Source organism: Lampris incognitus, chromosome 11, assembly GCF_029633865.1.
Source record: "Lampris incognitus isolate fLamInc1 chromosome 11, fLamInc1.hap2, whole genome shotgun sequence".
NCBI lineage: Eukaryota > Metazoa > Chordata > Actinopteri > Lampriformes > Lampridae > Lampris > Lampris incognitus.
Window position 1 is genome coordinate 5,355,633 of NC_079221.1, and position 17,530 is coordinate 5,373,162.

The 17,530-nt window shown below is 48.6% G+C and overlaps 1 protein-coding gene across 4 annotated transcripts in view; it reads left to right on the forward strand.

Moving 5' to 3' along the window:
* Positions 1-17,530, forward strand: part of LOC130121091 (mitogen-activated protein kinase kinase kinase 20-like) — a 45,582-nt gene that overhangs the window by 2,017 nt on the left and 26,035 nt on the right. For all 4 annotated transcript variants that reach the window (XM_056289933.1, XM_056289934.1, XM_056289935.1 and 1 more), the window contains exons 2-7: positions 2,382-2,592; positions 3,323-3,410; positions 12,118-12,219; positions 13,388-13,453; positions 13,634-13,662; positions 16,591-16,728. In XM_056289933.1, coding sequence (XP_056145908.1) covers positions 2,434-2,592; positions 3,323-3,410; positions 12,118-12,219; positions 13,388-13,453; positions 13,634-13,662; positions 16,591-16,728 — 582 coding nt within the window. In that variant the 5' untranslated portion in view covers positions 2,382-2,433. The remainder of the gene's footprint in view (positions 1-2,381; positions 2,593-3,322; positions 3,411-12,117; positions 12,220-13,387; positions 13,454-13,633; positions 13,663-16,590; positions 16,729-17,530) is intronic.

Sequence of the window (17,530 nt, forward strand, 5' to 3'; positions counted from 1 at the left end):
AGCCCTTACAGGGAACAGTATACCTGAGCCCTTACAGGGAACAGTATACCTGAGACCTTACAGGGAACAGTACACCTGAGCCCTTACAGGGAACAGGACACCTCAGCCCTTACAGGGAACAGTACACCTCAGCCCTTACAGAGAATAGTATACCTGAGTCCTTACAGGGAACAGTATACCTGAGCCCTTACAGGGAACAGTATACCTGAGACCTTACAGAGAACAGTACACCTGAGCCCTTACAGGGAACAGTACACCTCAGCCCTTACAGGGAACAGTATACATGAGACCTTACAGAGAACAGTATACCTGAGCCCTTACAGGGAACAGTATACCTGAGCCCTTACAGGGAACAGTACACCTGCAGTTTATTTCATTAAGTACACTTCAAGTAAAGCTCAAATCCAAGTATGTGTACTAGTGGTATACTTTTAAGTGTACTTAAGTATAATTGTGTTTAGTAGAGCTCTGATAAGTACTTACAAAGTAAAGTGAAATTATCCTCCCTGGTTTTTGGTTTAAAATAAGTAGAGTAATAGCACACTAAATAATAAACTGGTTTTTAGTCAGGGAGTCGTGTCCTCTTGTGATCTGGCAGGACCACTGACAGTAACTCCCGTCAAGACTCATCCACGCCGTGATTCACACGGCTTCCTGTCCCCGATCCCTACTCAGCGTTTCCCCATCTCGCCTGTATACTTCATGTTACTCCTACGCTGACGGAGGAAGCATGCAGGGAGGCCGATTCCCCACCACCCAAATGTGCCTATAACCTGCCAGAGACACAGCCACCTGTACGTTGTCCTTCTGGGAGGTATAGGACCACCTGACCGTGAAGTGAAGGGAGCGACAACGTGAATAACGACCACGACACAATGCGGATGCAGCAGTACCATGTGGACGTGTCTGGACATGGGAAACGCTGACCTTGAATTCATATCTGGGACGATCCGGGTCCACCGTCGTTAGGGATTCGCGGTGATGATGGAGAGTTGTGTGATCACTTGTGATGTTTTTGCCCCCCCCCCCCACCCCCCACCCCCCATGAATACACACTTACAGTGTCGGGTCATTGCGACGGCGTTTGGCTCTTTAGTGAGAGCTAGCTGGGAGAGGTGGGTGGCGTTGGCGTCCACCGGCGGGCCGGGAGTGACGAGTGGCTGCACAACACGTCTGAGTGGCTGCCGGACCGAGTAGACCGGCGCGAGCCTAAGTACAGCAGTGAATCACCAGACAGCAGCGGCTCCCCTCTGTGACAATGGAGGCAGGTCCCGATGGGGTGGACGGCGGTCCCGACCAGGACCCAAGCAGCAGCCTCGCTAAAAGCCGTAATTGCTTGGCTGCAAATGGGAAACGTACGAACAATAACGGCGCTACAATTCCCTGTAATGACGGGATTATGTCCTCACAAGGTGCATTTATGCAACGGTTCTCCCTCATCACGGGTCCAGATTGGTGAACAGCGCGTTGTCACAAATGCCCCCCCCCCTCCCCCGTGGCAGTTGTGCTCGTCACCCCTCGTGGCCTTACATGTACTGCCCTGCTCTCGGCGATGCTAGAATAGTCTGTGTGACTTCGGCTGTGTGTATTTTGTGCAAAGTGATCACAGCGCCGGGAGAATGCATACCGGGCATGCCACGGGCCTTATACGAGTAGACCTTGGATCCTGACCTCGCTGCTTACTGGTACCGATGAGTTACTACTTAGAGTAGGTCCGGGGGGGCACACGATGGGACGGGGCAAGTCCAGTAAATCACAGGACTGAGACTGGGGATACTACTCTGCACCTCCGACCCAGCGTAGCCGGTTGCACAGAGGCCTCTCTAAGGTACTGCCAGGAACCGGTCTGCCAGTCACGCTCTCACACGGTGTGTTGGGTAACCGAGCCGTCCTTTTTTTTTAGCGCGCTAGGCTACGGCGGCATTTCTTAACAAGGCACATAATCGTGTAATATTATGCATCTTTTCGCCATAGCGTGTGCTCTTTAAGCGCTTCATTGAGGGGCTGTGGTGAATCTGTTATTGCTTGTCGGCGTTGGCCGCTCGGCGTCCTGGGAGAGGGATTCCCTCCTCTGTCGCTATCTGAGGTTTCCCTTTCTTTCTTTTTGGCTGACAAGGTTTTTTTCCCCGTGGAGTATTTCCTCGTCCGCATGGCGGGTCTAAAGATAGGCCGCGCCGTGCCCGGCATAATGTGATTTTAAACCTCTCCGGGACTGAGTTGCGATTCAGGCCCGTGCAAATAGATTTGAGCTGATTCGACTTGAATCCTCTTGTTAGAATCTGATGAAGCCCTATTTCAGGAATGAGGCCGGGCCGGAGTGAAGCGCTTGGCCGCCAGGCGGGTGTGTCTCAGTAAATCCTTCGGTGTGTTCCTCCCTCCAGCTCTCTCCCGCCGCCCTGCAGAAGTTGAGCTGGTGCCGAGCGTCATTATGAGATGTCGTCTCCCAGTGCCCCCTTTGTGCAAATCAAGTTCGATGACATCCACTTCTACGAGAACTGCGGCGGGGGGAGCTTCGGCAGTGTGTACCGGGCCAGGTGGATCTCCCGGGACAAAGAGGTGGCTGTGAAGAAACTGCTCAAGATCGAAAATGAGGTAGGAGCCGTAATTGCGCAGGCTTTTCATATACTTTTTAATTGTCGGTATAGTAATCATTATAATTGCCTCCCCCCCCTCTCCGTTTGGAGGGGGGTGGGGTGTAGTGACTTCTGCAGCCGTCAGTCATAGTCATTATACTCCCCTCCTCTTTGTGCTCAGAACCGCGCATGTGGTATTGTGCAAAAGGGAGATTATTGCCAAACGAGGGATGGGGTCGGGTCGGGGCCAATTAAAGGACGGGGACGGTTCTTAAAGTGGCCTCGGAAACAAACGAAGGCCTCGCTGTCGCGCAAACGAGAAGAATCTCTGAAATCTCCTCGGGGAAATCCCATCACGTTTAGCCGCCTTTGACAGGATGTGAAGAACGCGAGGCCCAATTTCTTTCGTGACAAGACAAACGACCCCGATACCCGCTCACCGCCAGTCGGTCGTCCGGGCCACACGACTGTTCCGTTGGGAAATGTTGGATGTACTCCTCCCACGCGAAGCCGGCCGTCTCCTTAGCTCGGGTGTTTGGTGGGTTTCTGGTCATTTTAGGGGTGGGTAGACCCTGGGACCCTCTGGGCCTTCGTTTCAGCTGCACTCTTCTTATACCTGCCTTGCACACTGAAACGAACGGCCCGGCAACTCCTCTGGGAAAGCACGCTCTTTCCCGGACTTCCCGAACCGTAAAGAGGAAAGTGGGGTTTTCCGGGTTGACTTGTCTTCTTGTTTGTTCACCGCACAGGCTGAAATCCTCAGTGTCCTCAGCCATCGCAACATCATTCAGTTTTACGGGGCAATCCTCGAGGCGCCCAACTACGGAATCGTCACCGGTAAGTCCTCCAGCGTACAGATCCCCCCCGCATGTTTGTCTAATAAACACCCTGCGACCCAGCCAGCGGTTGCCCAACGCCACTTCTCATATGATTACACCACAACGTGAACTAAACAACCGCCATCTGTTCAGAGGGGTTGTTTGTTTAACGCTGGATTGTGCCGAGGCCTCTATTGAAGCTGCCCGAGAGTTCAGGAAACGCACACGCTGGTGGTAACGTGCTCATTTTTTCCTCTCTCTCTTTTTTTTTTTTTGGTGGTGGTGGTTAGGAAGAATAAAGCAACCAACAACGATTGTGTAACAGCGGGTCCTTGGGTCTACTGACACCTCGCTGATGCACTCGCTTTCGAATAGGAAGGGTGTGTGAGTCGGTCTGCAGCGATGTCATAAGAGGGCTTTGGTTTGTTCTGCAGTTTCATTCGGGTCATTACTAACTCATCTCTTTAGGGCTGGCATGCCGGCTGGGGCTTTGTGCCCTCCTCGCAGTAACAGTGAGGGGAACCCTGTAGTCTACACTGTAGTAAAGACCTCCGAGCAGATTATTTATATTTATATTCCATCTTTTCTCTCCTTTACACAGTCTTTCTATCCCCTCCCTTCTTATGGGGTCAAGTCCTTGTCCAAAGAATCACTGCTGGGTGCTGACATAGTCTGTTCTAAAGATGGGCTGGTTGTGGGTGTCCGGGTAGCGTGGTGGCCTATTCCATTGCCTACCCACATGGGGATCGGCGGTTCGAATCCCCGTGTTACCTCCGGCTTGGTCGAGCGTCCCTACACACACGATTGGCCGTGTCTGCGGGTGGGGAGCCGGATGTGGGTATGTGTCCTGGTCGCTGTACTAGCGCCTCCTCCAGTCGGTCAGGGCGCCTGTTCGGAGGGGGGGGTAACGTGATCCTCCCATGCACTACGTCCCCCTGGTGAAACTCCTCACTGTCAGGTGAAAAGAAGCAGCTGGCGACTCCACATGTATGGGAGGAGGCATGTGGTAGTCTGCAGCCCTCCCCGGATCAGCAGAGCACTCACACACGTTGGCATTTCTCTATATTTCGTGCTCGCTCTACTGACAGGATGAACACTACAGACAGATGGTGGACTCTCTGGTTGTAACGAGGTAGAAACGAGCTGGCGTGGGTATCGATAACAGCCTCTTTCCTTCCGAGAGAGACCGGTATTTCCTGTATGACAGGGCATTTTGCTTTATTTACCCCCGAGATAAGATAGCTGCCGTGCCGAAACGGGTGACTTCACACCTTTTCTGCAATTTTCCGTCTGAGACGCTGTAGTTTTTCCCGTCTGTCTCAACGTTTACAGACAGGTTTCCTCCCTGCGGCTGGTGGTTTGTGATTGTGCTCAGCGGGGGGGGGGGTATCTCTGTTTATCCGAGCAGATTTTTATTAAGTGGAGATAAAGTAATAATTGTTTATGGACGCTGTGGTACAGCACTGCCACATTCATCAGCCGTGTCTATGCATTTCTCCTGTCTGGTCGCACATATCGGGGGGCTGTGATTTCTTCTTTCCTGTAAAACAACATGTACAATAAATGTGTATTCGTCTCTTTTCAGCCAAATGACATGGACTCTGCTGATATATCCTCTGCACCGCTGCACTTTAACAGCTTTTATTTCACCTGTATAAGTCAACCCTTGTGTATGTATATATCTGAAGATTGTTGTGTTGTAGCTGCAACACAACAATCAGCTGAGCTTGCAGCCGAGTGTGAAATGGCCTGGATGAGAGTCAGCACCTCCGAGTCTGAGGCCCTGGTTCTCTACCGGAAAATGGTGGATTGCTCCCTCCGGGTTGGGGATGAGTTGTTGCCTCAAGTGAAGGGGTTCAAGTATCTCGGGGTCTTGTTCACGAGTGAGGGTAGGATGGAGCGGGAGATTTACAGGCGGGTTGGTGCAGCACCAGTAGTAATGTGGGTGTTGTACTGGACCGTTGTGGTGAAGAGGGAGCTGAGCCAGAAGGCAAAGCTCTCAATGTACCAGTCAGTCTTCATTCCAACCCTCACCTATGGTCATGAGCTTTGGGTAGTGACCAAAAGGGTGAGATCTTGGATACAAGCGGCTGAAATGAGTTTCCTCCGTAGGGTGTCTGGGCTCAGCCTTAGAGATAGGGGGAGGAGCTCGGACATCCGGAGGGAGCTCGGAGTAGAGCCGCTGCTCCTTCGCATCGAAAGGAGCCAGTTGAGGTGGTTCGGACATCTGATCAGGATGCCTCCTGGGCGCCTTCCTTTGGAGGTTTACCGGGCATGTCCAACTGGGAGGAGACCCCGGGGTAGACTCAGAACTCGCTGGAGGGACTACATGTCCAGTCTGGCCTGGGAATGCCTTGGGATCCCCCAGGAGGAGCTGGAGGGACTACATGTCCAGTCTGGCCTGGGAACGCCTTGGGATCCCCCAGGAGGAGCTGGAGGGACTACATGTCCAGTCTGGCCTGGGAACGCCTTGGGATCCCCCAGGAGGAGCTGGAGGGCGTTGCTGGGGAGAGGGACGTCTGGAGTGGCCTACTTAGCTTGCTGCCACCGCGACTCGACCCCGGAGGAGCGGCTTTAGAAGAGATGAGATGAGAGATGAGATGTTGTGCTGTAGTGTTGTTATTCTGTTAAGTACACCAAGAGAGCCACCAAACCAGAGTCAAATTCCATGTTTGTGCAAACCTACATGGTCCATAAACATGGTTCTGATTCTTTAACGACGACCGGTACAGCTCACGCGCCTTAAAAGAACGGCGTGAGACGAGATCGGTCGGCTGACCCCACATTTATCGTGCAGGAGTTTCTGTTGTTCTGTTCTCTCGCGATCATGATGGTATCTACAGAACAGAGGGGGAGAGGGGAGGTGCAGTTTATAGAGGAGACATAAGAAGTCACGTTATCTGTGGAATGATTATTCTTATCAGAGGTGCAAAGTACAGAGGGAAATGCTTTTCTCCCCGGCGTGCAGGGGAGGATGATTTTATAGCAATAAAGTGAATCTAGTTGTAATCCTAAATATATATATATACTAAAAGAGCCCCGCTACAGTGTAGCGGTTTGGTTATCCACCCGTCTAAAGCTCCCTCCTCTTCGTCCTGCCAGCTAACCGCCTTCCCCCTGCCCCTAAAACCCCCCCCCCACTCCAACTCCCTCCCCCCAAATGCTCAGAATCATCTGAAATGCCGAGAAAAGTGGTTTTTAGCCATTTTCAGAAAATGCATATTTTGCATAATTATGCATAATTATGCATAATTTTCTGCTATTTTTCTGGTCCTCTCTGGAACAATACCTACCACCTCCAAAAAAAATTAGGATCATACGTGCATTTTTCGCAAAAATGCATATTTTGCATAATGCCAGAAATTTTTTTTTATACAGGTGAAAAAATCAAAGATGCTCAGAATCATCTGAAATGCTGAGAAAAGTGGTTTTTAGCCATTTTTAGAAAAATGCACATTTTGCATATTTATGCATAATCTTAATTTTCTGGGATTTTTCCCCTTACTCTCTGAGACAATACCTACCACCTCCAAAAAGAATTAGGATCATAAGTGCTTTAGCTTTCGGTCCCGCTATCTACACTAACTAACTAACACACACACACACACACACATTACAAAAATATGGGAGTAGATATAGATATATATTTGACCTGGTGGTTTTTACTCTCTGTAGCAATGCGTTGTTCAAGTACACCATCAGGATTGAAATAATCTGTTTTAACGCCCAAGTTTTTACATCGCCAGGCTTTGCTCATAGTAACCTTTAATCACAACACAACATTTAAGCAAATACAGATAAATGTAAAAGTGATATTAGTAAAAAAATCAATGGTAATATTAAAAGTAATGTAAATGTGTTTGTAGTGTTGATTCTCAAGAGTATTGAAATGCTCATTGCATGGGACATTTTTAATGGCCTTTGGTTTATGTTCAGTGGGTTATCCAAAGGAGTTGAACCAAGTGCAACTGGACTTGGTATATATCCGTGAAGACGTTTCGCCTCTCATCCAAGAGGCTTCCTCAGTTCGTGCCTTTCTGACTAGACCAAGCTGGTGGGTTTTGTTATGTAAAACACAGCCATTCCGATCTGGGTGTCTGTGTTTACATGACTGTTCTGCCACAGGAAGGCATGTTAGGAAGCACAAACACCAGTCTTCTCCTGTTCGGGCTGATAGCAGGCGGGCCTTAATTGTTCTAACCTTTCACCTTCATTCAGGATGGGACAGTTTACTTTCTGAGCAGTACCAAGTGCCATGTGAGCTTGTCTTTGTCTCCAGATAAAATACTGATTTACTTTTATCTTTGTCCACATGTGGCCATGCTGCACTGAATGTCACGCACATCTGGCTATAGTATGGCTTTGTACCTGTATGCCCATGAGTGCATGTGTGTGTCTGTGTGCGTGTGTGCATCTGTCTATTCACATATATACATGTTATGAAGACAACTATTAATTCAGGATATGATTTTCGGCTTGTAATTTGTGTGCTGAACACTTTTCTAATGGGAAATTGTTAAAGAGATTTGCAAGAGCCTTCCTGAATATTGTGGTCAACAAGTACTAGAAAGTGTACTCATGCACAAAACATATTTTATATCCATCTATCTATCTATCTATCTATCTATCTATCTATCTATCTATCTATCTATCTATCTATCTATCTATATATATATATATATATATATCAGCACAGATACAAGAAAAAAAGTTTTAATGCAATTTTAATGCATTGCAGGATGGGAATCAGAATCAGAATCATTTTTTTCCTGTATCTGTGTTGATACGCCGCTCCTCATTAGCTGAGCACTTACATCACCATTGACAATTTCGGAAAAAAAAACGCTATATATATATATATATATATATATAAACATAAGAAAACCTACGATTCAGTGCCCCACACCTGGTTTACTGGAGTGCTTAGCACTATACAAAGCCAACCGGACACTAAGCCTTCACCAAGAACTCAATGCGGCAATGGAGAACAACACTAGAGGCCAACTCAAAGACAACCACACAGGTAACCATAAAAATGTGGCATATACCAAGGTGATGCACTATCCCCACTGCTGTTCTGCATAGACCTGAACCCCCTCAGTCAGATCATCACAAAGACTGGATATGGATACAGGTCCAGACGTGGAGTTACCATCAGCCATCTCCTGTATATGGTTGACATCAAGCCGTATGCCAGGAATGAGTGAGATATTGACTCGCTGATCCACCTCACTAGGATCTACAGGGATGACATCGGGATGTCATTCGAACTGGACAAGTCCGGTCAAATGGTGGCAAAAAGAGGAAAGGTGGTGAGCAATGAAGAGGTTGAATGACCACATGGCAGGATAACAGACATAAAGGACAGCTACAAGTACCTGGGTATTCCACAGGCAACCAACAGGCCTTTCAGTGTTCGCTTTTCCAGTTAGCATCTTACACCCTGCTACTAAGTGCTGGACTGTCTCAGGGGCATCTTCGCCCAGCCTGCATCTTGGGTCTTGTCTGTGGTAGACCCCTGCCTCAACTGATCTGGTGCTGAGTGCCTTTTCTTGTGCTGCTATGATCAGAGCATCTGTGATGTCCTTCAGTCCAGGCTTTTCTAACCCTTTTATTTTTTTTTAAAAAAGGGGTGGGCAGCATGATGGGCCAGTGGTTAGCACTGTTGTCTCACAGCAAGAAGGTCCTGGGTTCGAACCCCAGGCTTTGCCAGATCCTTTCTGTGTGGTGTTAGCATGTTCTCTCCATGCACCTGTGTGGGTTTCCTTCGAGTGCTCCAGTTTCCTCCCATCATCAAAAGACATGCATGTTAGGTTAATACTCCTGTCTTTGCCCCTGACCAGGGCATGGCAAGAAGAGCTGGAGTTGGTCTCCCAGGCGGCTGCACGGCGGCTGCCCACAGCTTCCAGTGTGTGTGTTGGGATGGGTTAAATGCAGAGGATGAATTTCTTCACAGGTATTAATAAAGTACATCTTATCACTGGTAGGATTTCTCGATATTAGCCACGTCTTCTATCTGTTGATGGTACATCCCATGGAGGGGCTTAGTCTTCCATGATACCTCCACTTCTTCTTCTTCCTCCCCACTCTCTGTCTTCTGCTGCCTGAGGTACTCACGCAACAATTCATCCTGGGGGGCCCTTCTACCGATGTACTCATGGATGTTCCTTGTTTCATCCTGGATAATGGCTCTGACACTCACCAACCCTCGGCCCCCATCTTTTTGCTTATCGTACAGTCTCAGGCTGTTAGACTTTGGGTGGAATCCTCCATGTATTGTGAGGAGTTTCCGTGTCCTGATATCTGTGGCCTTTACCCCCTGCTTTGGCCAGCTTATTATTCCATCTGGGTATCTGATGACTGGTAGGCCATATGTGTTGATGGCTTGGATCTTATTCTTCCCATTAAGCTGGCTCATCAGGACCTGCCTCACTCTCTGGAGGTAGTTGGCTGTAGCTGACTTTCTTGCTGCCTCCTCATAGTTTCCATTTGCCTGTGGAATACCCAGGTACTTGTAACTGTCCTGTATGTATATTATCCTGCCAACTGGTAATTAAAACCCTTTAGTCCTCACCAACTTTCCTCTTTTTGCCACCATTTGACCGCACTTGTCCAGTCCGAATGACATCCCGATGTCATTGGTGTAAATCCTGGTAACGTGGATCAGCGAGTCAATATCTCGCTCATTCCTCACACACAGCTTGATGTCATCCATGTATAGGAGGTGGCTGATGGTAACTCCACTTCTGAACCTTTATTTATATCCACACTTAGTGATGATCTGACTGAGGGGGTTCAGACCTCTGCAGAACAGCAGCGGGGATAGTGCATCACCTTGGTATATGCCACATTTGATGTTTATCTGTGTGATTGTATTTGAGTTGGCTTCTACTGTTGTTTTCCACTGCCGCATTGAGTTCTTACTCCAGTAATCATGTGTGGGGCACTGAATCGTAGGTTTTCTTGTAGTCAGTCCAGACTGTGTTCAGGTTGGTCTGTCTGGTCTTAGAGTCTCGGGTGACTGCTCTGTCAACAAGTAGCTGATGCTTTGACCCTCTGGTGTTGTTCCCATTTCTTTTCTGAGTTTCGCTCCTGTATTGATTTGTGTGCCCATTCAGCTTAGCTGCTATGATGCCTGACACGATCTTCCATGTTTTGGAGAGGCAAGTTATCGGCCGGTAGTTTGAAGCCGTTATACTACTTCCAGACTGATTCAGAAGCAGCCAGTGGCTCAATGCTCGAACATCAATAGAAGGATGCTACTGTCACAACTTGACATGGAGAGGCTCCAACAGGATGACTATATAAGTCAGCACCCTGAAATGCCATGACAGCTGAAGCTACTGAGGTTCAAATGAGAATCATGGCCAGACTAAATACAGTCAATCCTCGGGCTCGGCTTCCACAACTCAGTGACAAAGTACCATCACAAAGCCTGCTTGCAGATGTGAACACAGCCTGACGCAGTGTCTTGAGACTGCCACCATAACAGAGATCAACGAGCTCGTATATGCGACTGCAACCGAAATCCTGGATATGTTTGGGTACAGGATTAAAGAATATAGGCACCAACGGTACTCTCCGTGGAAGAGAAGGCTGGAAGCCAAGAGCAAAGCAGCACGGAGAGCTGTTAGTCAGTTAACAGAGGTGCAGGAATGTGTGACGAAAGACAGGCCCTGGTTGAAGAAGTACAGCAAGACATCCATAAGTGAGGCCCTGGAAACCGCCAAATGCAGTTTATATATATATATATATATATATATATATATATATATACATATATATATGTATATATATATATTCAGTGAGTCAAGTAAATTCTTTATGAGACAGTACAAGCCTGTTTCATGCCATAGGCAATCATCAGCTGTCAATAAAGCTACACAGGAAAGAACCTATCAACTGCCTCGTCAGGCACATCACGTACACAACGTCCAGTGGGGAAGGGAGAGGTGCGACATTCAAAACCATGTGATCGCTAACGGTTCAGTGTGGGTGTGTGTGTGTTGGGGGGTTTTGGTATTTGTCTGTTGTCATGAGTTATTTATAATTACAAAATAGGTGCTTATATCTATGTCTGCAACTCATTCCTGTTATTCAATGTGGACATTTCTGGCTTGCAAATGATAAAATATTGTTTCGTTAGACATAGGTTGCAGATTTTATTACTGATTGAATGGATATGCTTTGTTCTTTGAGAGGACTTCCCAGGTGGTAGAATAATTAATGTTTCTGTCTGCCAATGACCAAATATAACGGCTTAAAGATGTGACGTTCTTTAAATGGTTGTTTCTAAAGCTACACGTGTGCATTAAACCTCTTTAAATATATATATATATATATATTTTTTGGGCATCCTCCTGTAGGAGGATTTGGGTTGTTAAGCCGTGTTAGTGTTTCCTTAAAGCATGGGGATAAATGAGATCACCCACTGTGACTCGTCAATGACAAGAGTCATCTGCAAACGAGATGCCGTCAGCTTGCCTCCATTAGTCTCCTGGCACAAGTTCAGTTTCAGCTGGTCTCACATTATTCCCTCACATTTCGTGCTGTTGTGTAAAAGGTAACGCCGCAGCAGTAACGCTTTGTCTCCAGAGGGGTGAAGGTATACTTTACTCTGGGAATTCAACGAAACAGCATTTGCAAATAACTGATCTATTTTCTTACGATGTGGCGTCATCGGATGCGTCGCAGTATCCCAACTCACCGTCTGTTTTTCCTTGCAGAGTATGCAAGCGGGGGGTCGCTGTATGACTATCTGTCCAGCGATGAGAGTGAGGGCATAGACATGGGACAGGTCATGACATGGGCCAAGGAGATCGCCAAAGGTAAAGTGGACATACGCTGAGATCCGCTTTCATTTATACGACTGTTTTTCTTTTGGATTTATTTAACTTGATGATAGCAGCAGACCGGCAGACATCAGTCGTGTGTACGTCAATATAACAATCTTTTGAGCCTTTTCCGGGCTCTTATTTAGAGCAGACTTCAAAATGTGTTGCCCGTGGCGGCGTTGATTTAATATTCAGGGGCACTTTTTTTCCACAGCATTTCACTTTAAGAGTAAAGCAGCTACTTTATTTATTTCCTCTTCTTTTAGCCGGTTAGCAACCTCCACATTTCATATCTCTTCACATTAAGGCCGCGCGGTGTCTCTCCCAGCTCATTGTCATTCTTGGCCATATTTCCAAGAAGGACTGGTCCCACTTGGAACGTGTATGGGTAGAGCAGAGGTTCCCACGTGGTGTGCCGTGAGGCAAGTCCAGGCGTGCCGTGGGATTTTGTGAAACCATACATTATTATTGCAGTATACAACGAAAAATTATTAATGCCTACCAACATGTGGATCGCTGGTTTGAATCCCCGTGTTACCTCCAGCTTGGTTGGGTGCCCCTACAGACAAAATTGGACGTGTCTGCGGGTGGGAAGCCGGATGTGGGTATGTGTCCTGGTCGCTGCACTAGCGCCTCCTCTGGTCGGTCAGGGTGCCTGTTCGGGGGGGAGGGGGAACTGCATGATCCTCCCACGCGCTACGTCCCCCTGGTGAAACTCCTCACTGTCAGGTGAGAAGAAGTGGCTGGCGACTCCACATGTATGGGAGGAGGCATGTGGTAGTCTGCAGCCCTCCCCGGATCGGCAGAGGGGGCGGAGCAGAGACCGGGACGGCTCGGAAGAGTGGGGTAATTGGCCGGATACAACTGGGGGGGGGGGAGATAAAAAAAAAGTTATTACTGAATTTTTAATTTCCTGTCAGTATTTTGTACACACTCATTTCCCCATACAGAGACAAATTATCCCCCTAAAAAATAATTTCTTTAAAAACCTTCCGTCAAAGGGAACCCGAGGGTTAGAGGACGCACGTCTTTTCCGTCTGCTTCATCAGCGCCCCACAGCGTACGTGTAGGTGATGGGCTTCTGGGTGCAGGGGTGGAGGGATGTGGACTGTTGACATCGGTCTGGATTCTCATGAGGAAACCGTCTCTGTCTCCCCGTCAGGAATGCACTACTTGCACTCAGAGGCCCCCATCAAGGTCATCCACCGAGACCTGAAGTCCAGGAACGGTAACGGACCACGCTCTTCCGCATGGCTTTTTCTTCCTCTCTGCTTTGTCAGAAATAAAACCCTTGGATTTTATGTTTATTTGTGTTGTAATTATTTAAGAAAACAACCGTACACTGACTTAATGGAGTATCTAAATGTCTTTCCTAACACTGTTCCCCCCCCCCCATTTTTTTTTGCAGTTGTCATAACAGCTGATAAAGTTCTTAAGGTAGGTTGAATACGTTTTGACCATCGTATCTTTCCACTTTCCACAGGGCGGCCCGGTGGCGCACTGGTTAGCGCGGTCGTCTCACAGCAAGAAGGTCCTGGGTTCGAACCCCCGGGGTAGTCCAACCTTGGGGGTCGTCCCGGGTCGTCCTCTGTGTGGAGTTTGCATGTTCTCCCCGTGTCTGTGTGGGTTTCCTCCGGGGGCTCCGGTTTCCTCCCACAGTCCAAAGACGTGTAGGTCAGGTGACTCGGCCGTACTAAATTGTCCCTGGATGTGAATGTGTGTCAGACCTGTGATGGACTGGCGGTCTGTCCAGGCTGTCTCCCCGCCTGCCGCCCAGTGACTGCCGGGGTAGGCTTCAGCATCCCCGCAACCCTTACTGGGATAAGCGGCTTGGATAATGGAAGGGAATCTTCCCGCTTTTCCGTGCTGGTTACGACAGAAATGTGCAACGTGACGTGTAAGTCAAAGTCATGCCTTGCAGAGCAGGATCAGCTCCATCTAAGGCTGCCATTTTGCCATTTAGAAAATTAACTTTAATATGTAGTATTTGTCAGGGACGTAGCTCCAAATAATATAATTTGATAAGTGGAACGTCACTTATGAATCTATAGAAAACAACAATCCTGTTTGCGCTGGGATGAAGGATTTATGGACCAGTAGTCTTGGAGGGGGCCGCACGGTGGCTCAGTGGTTAGCGCGGTCACCTCAAAGCAAGAAGGTCCTGGGTTCGAGTCCCGGGGTAGTCCAACCTTGGGGGTCGTCCCGGGTCGTCCTCTGTGTGGAGTTTGCATGTTCTCCCCGTGTCTGTGTGGGTTTCCTCCGGGGACTCCGGTTTCCTCCCACAGTCCAAAGACATGTAGGTCAGGTGAACCGGCCATACTGAATTGTCCCTAGTTGTGAATGTGTGTGTGTGTGTGTGTGTGTGTGGGGGGGGGGGCCTGTGATGGGCTGGCAGGCCTGTCCAAGGTATCTCCCCACCTGCCGCCCAATGACTGCTGGGATAGGCTCCAGCATCCCGCGACCCGGATTGGGCTAAGTGGCTTGGATTGATGGGTGGATGGATGGTTGGGCGGATGGATGGATGGATTGATGGATGGATAGATGGTTGGGCGGATGGATGGATGGATTGATGGATGGATGGTCTAGGAGGGAAGAACTGGAGAGCGACGGTGAGCTTACTGAAAAGCAAGAACACCTGTTTTAAAGCTTCACAGAACTCGAAATTCCCATTTGACGCCATAAAACATAATTAAGACAAATTAATAAAAGCCCTCGCCGTTTTCCAACGGTCGTGTCATATTCTCTCACCGACTCCTAAAAGAATTATTTTACGGGGTTGTTTAAATCAGAGTGTGCAGGGAAAACGGATGCAGAGAAAAAGTTTCAATGTGATGCAACACAAAATGTCTTGAAAATGGACACTGGGGTCGGGCCAAAGCGAGTTTGAGAGAACTTTCTTCGTTTCACATCCGTGTCTGAGTTTACTGGGATTCATATCAGTTCAGATGTGAAGCGTAAGCCTGCTGGGGGTCCAGAGAGGGTCTTTTTTAAGAGGTTTGCTGGAATCGGATGTGCACCGAGGTCTCTCAGCAGCGACCGCTCGTCTTTCCGCGGCTTACGAGACTCGTCCAGGTATATTTGCACATTATGGATTTATTTTCCAGCACTTTGGTAAAGGGGGCTGTGCAAAACAGCAGCCCTGAACAGAACGGCCCACTCTTCACCTGTGCGGACACAAGAGGGCAGTGGCTAACTTAGCATGCACGAGGAAGCACCGGCGGCACCGCGGGAAGGCCCAAGTGCAGGTGGTGGAGGGAAAAGCAGGTTAACTGATGGGTGAATGATGCAGAAATATCACGAGAGAAAATCATAGGACACTAAGGCAGCAGCAGGAGCCGGCTGCAACCCGTTGGCTGGCGATAATCTGTTTGTTTGTTATTTTTTTTACTTTGTCTACAGAACTAATGTTAAAAAAAGGGGCCCACCGACTCTTTAGCTCTTATTTAATAATAATAATCTTCGAGGACTTGTAGGCATGACAGATGTCCGGTAGGACAATGAGATGTGCAAGCTGAATTAAGCGCAGCGTGTCCACAACTTGAATATATTCGAGAGACGACACGCACGGTTATGTTCCTTTACCTCAGCTCAAGTGATGAAAATGAGAACCAAGCAGACCTGCATGGTGGGATCGTCATGTGGTGCGAGCAGCTCGCCGTCAACTCATCTATTTGATTTCCCATTTCCAGCACTGTATTCAACATCCATCCATCCATCCATTATCTGAACCGCGTATCCTGCTGTCAGGGTGGCGGGGATGCTGGAGCCTATCCCAGCAGTCACTGGGCGGCAGGTGGGGAGACACCCTGGACAGGCCGCCAGGCCATCACAGGGCCCCACACACACACACATTCACACTTAGGGACAATTCAGTACAGCCGATTCACCTGACCTACATGTCTTTGGACTGTGGGGGGAAACCGGAGCCCCCAGAGGAAACCCACACAGACACGGGGAGAACACGCAAACTCCACACAGAGTACAACCCAGGACAACCCACTAAGGTGGGACTACCCCAGGGCTCAAACCCAGGACCTTCTTGCTTTGAGGCGACCATGCTAACCACTGCACCACCGTGCCGCCTGTATTCAACAACATCAGCTAGAAAAATTATAATATTGTGTAAATGCACGCGTTAGTGTACATAATTTTGGACTTCCTTGGGGGGTTTCAGTGTCGAAAATGTTGCAGACTATATCGCTGGTTCGATTATCACGTTATATATTTTTAACTTGTCTTTTGAAACCGTGCCACGTACCAGGTTGTATGGCTTCATTTCAAGACTGCAGATGCGGTCTCCAAAATAATTAAAGATTCGGGTTCTGTGAGAAGCCCATGTCTCGTCTTTGCCGTGTCTCACTTCAGATCTGTGATTTTGGGGCGTCCAAGTTCCTGTTCCACACAACACACATGTCTCTGGTGGGGACGTTCCCGTGGATGGCGCCAGAGGTGATCCAGAGCCTGCCTGTGTCCGAGACGTGCGACACCTATTCCTACGGCGTGGTGAGTGACGGGGACACCCGGGAGACGATCCTGGGCCTCGTATGAGTCACAGCTGTACACATCCCTGTCTCCCGACGACCCGGATCCCACACAGTCCCAGACTGTGTCCCGATGATATCAATCTATGCATGTCAGACAACTTTTTTACAACTGAACAAAGACAAGACGGAAATACTGGTTTCTGGTGCAAAGACTCGGAGACAGAGAACGGCGGCTCATCTCAGCCGTCTGTCTCTGGAGTGCAAAAGCGAAGCTAGAAATCTGGGTGTAATCTTAAGACGGTGATCTGAATTTCAAGAGCCACATCAACCATCTCACCAGATCAGCCTTCCACCATCTTAAACACATTTCCAAACTACCAGACTGAGAAATTAATCCGTGCTTTCATAACAAGTAGACCAGACTACTCACCGGCCTCCCGAAACCAGTTGTGCGCCAACTACAGTTAATCCAAAATGTGGCAGCACGTGTTCTCCCTGGAGCTAAAAAGTAGTGTAACGCGATGGACGAGAAGACACGCTGGCCGCTGGCCGGCGGGTCTGACCCTTTAGTCGAGCGGTTAGCGATGTTCGCTTCCCGGCCGCGGCAGCTCCTGTGGTTGCGTTGCCCCCCCCGAATTCGCTACAGTATGAACCCATTACACCCGTTCTTACACCTCTGCACTGTCTCCCCGTCAAAACTAGAACCGATTTTAAAATTCTGATAGCTGTAAACAAAGTGCTAAATGACCTCACACCACACAATATAAAAGATATGCTAACTAGCACAAACCAGCAGGAACTCTCAGGTCCGGGGGCGTCCG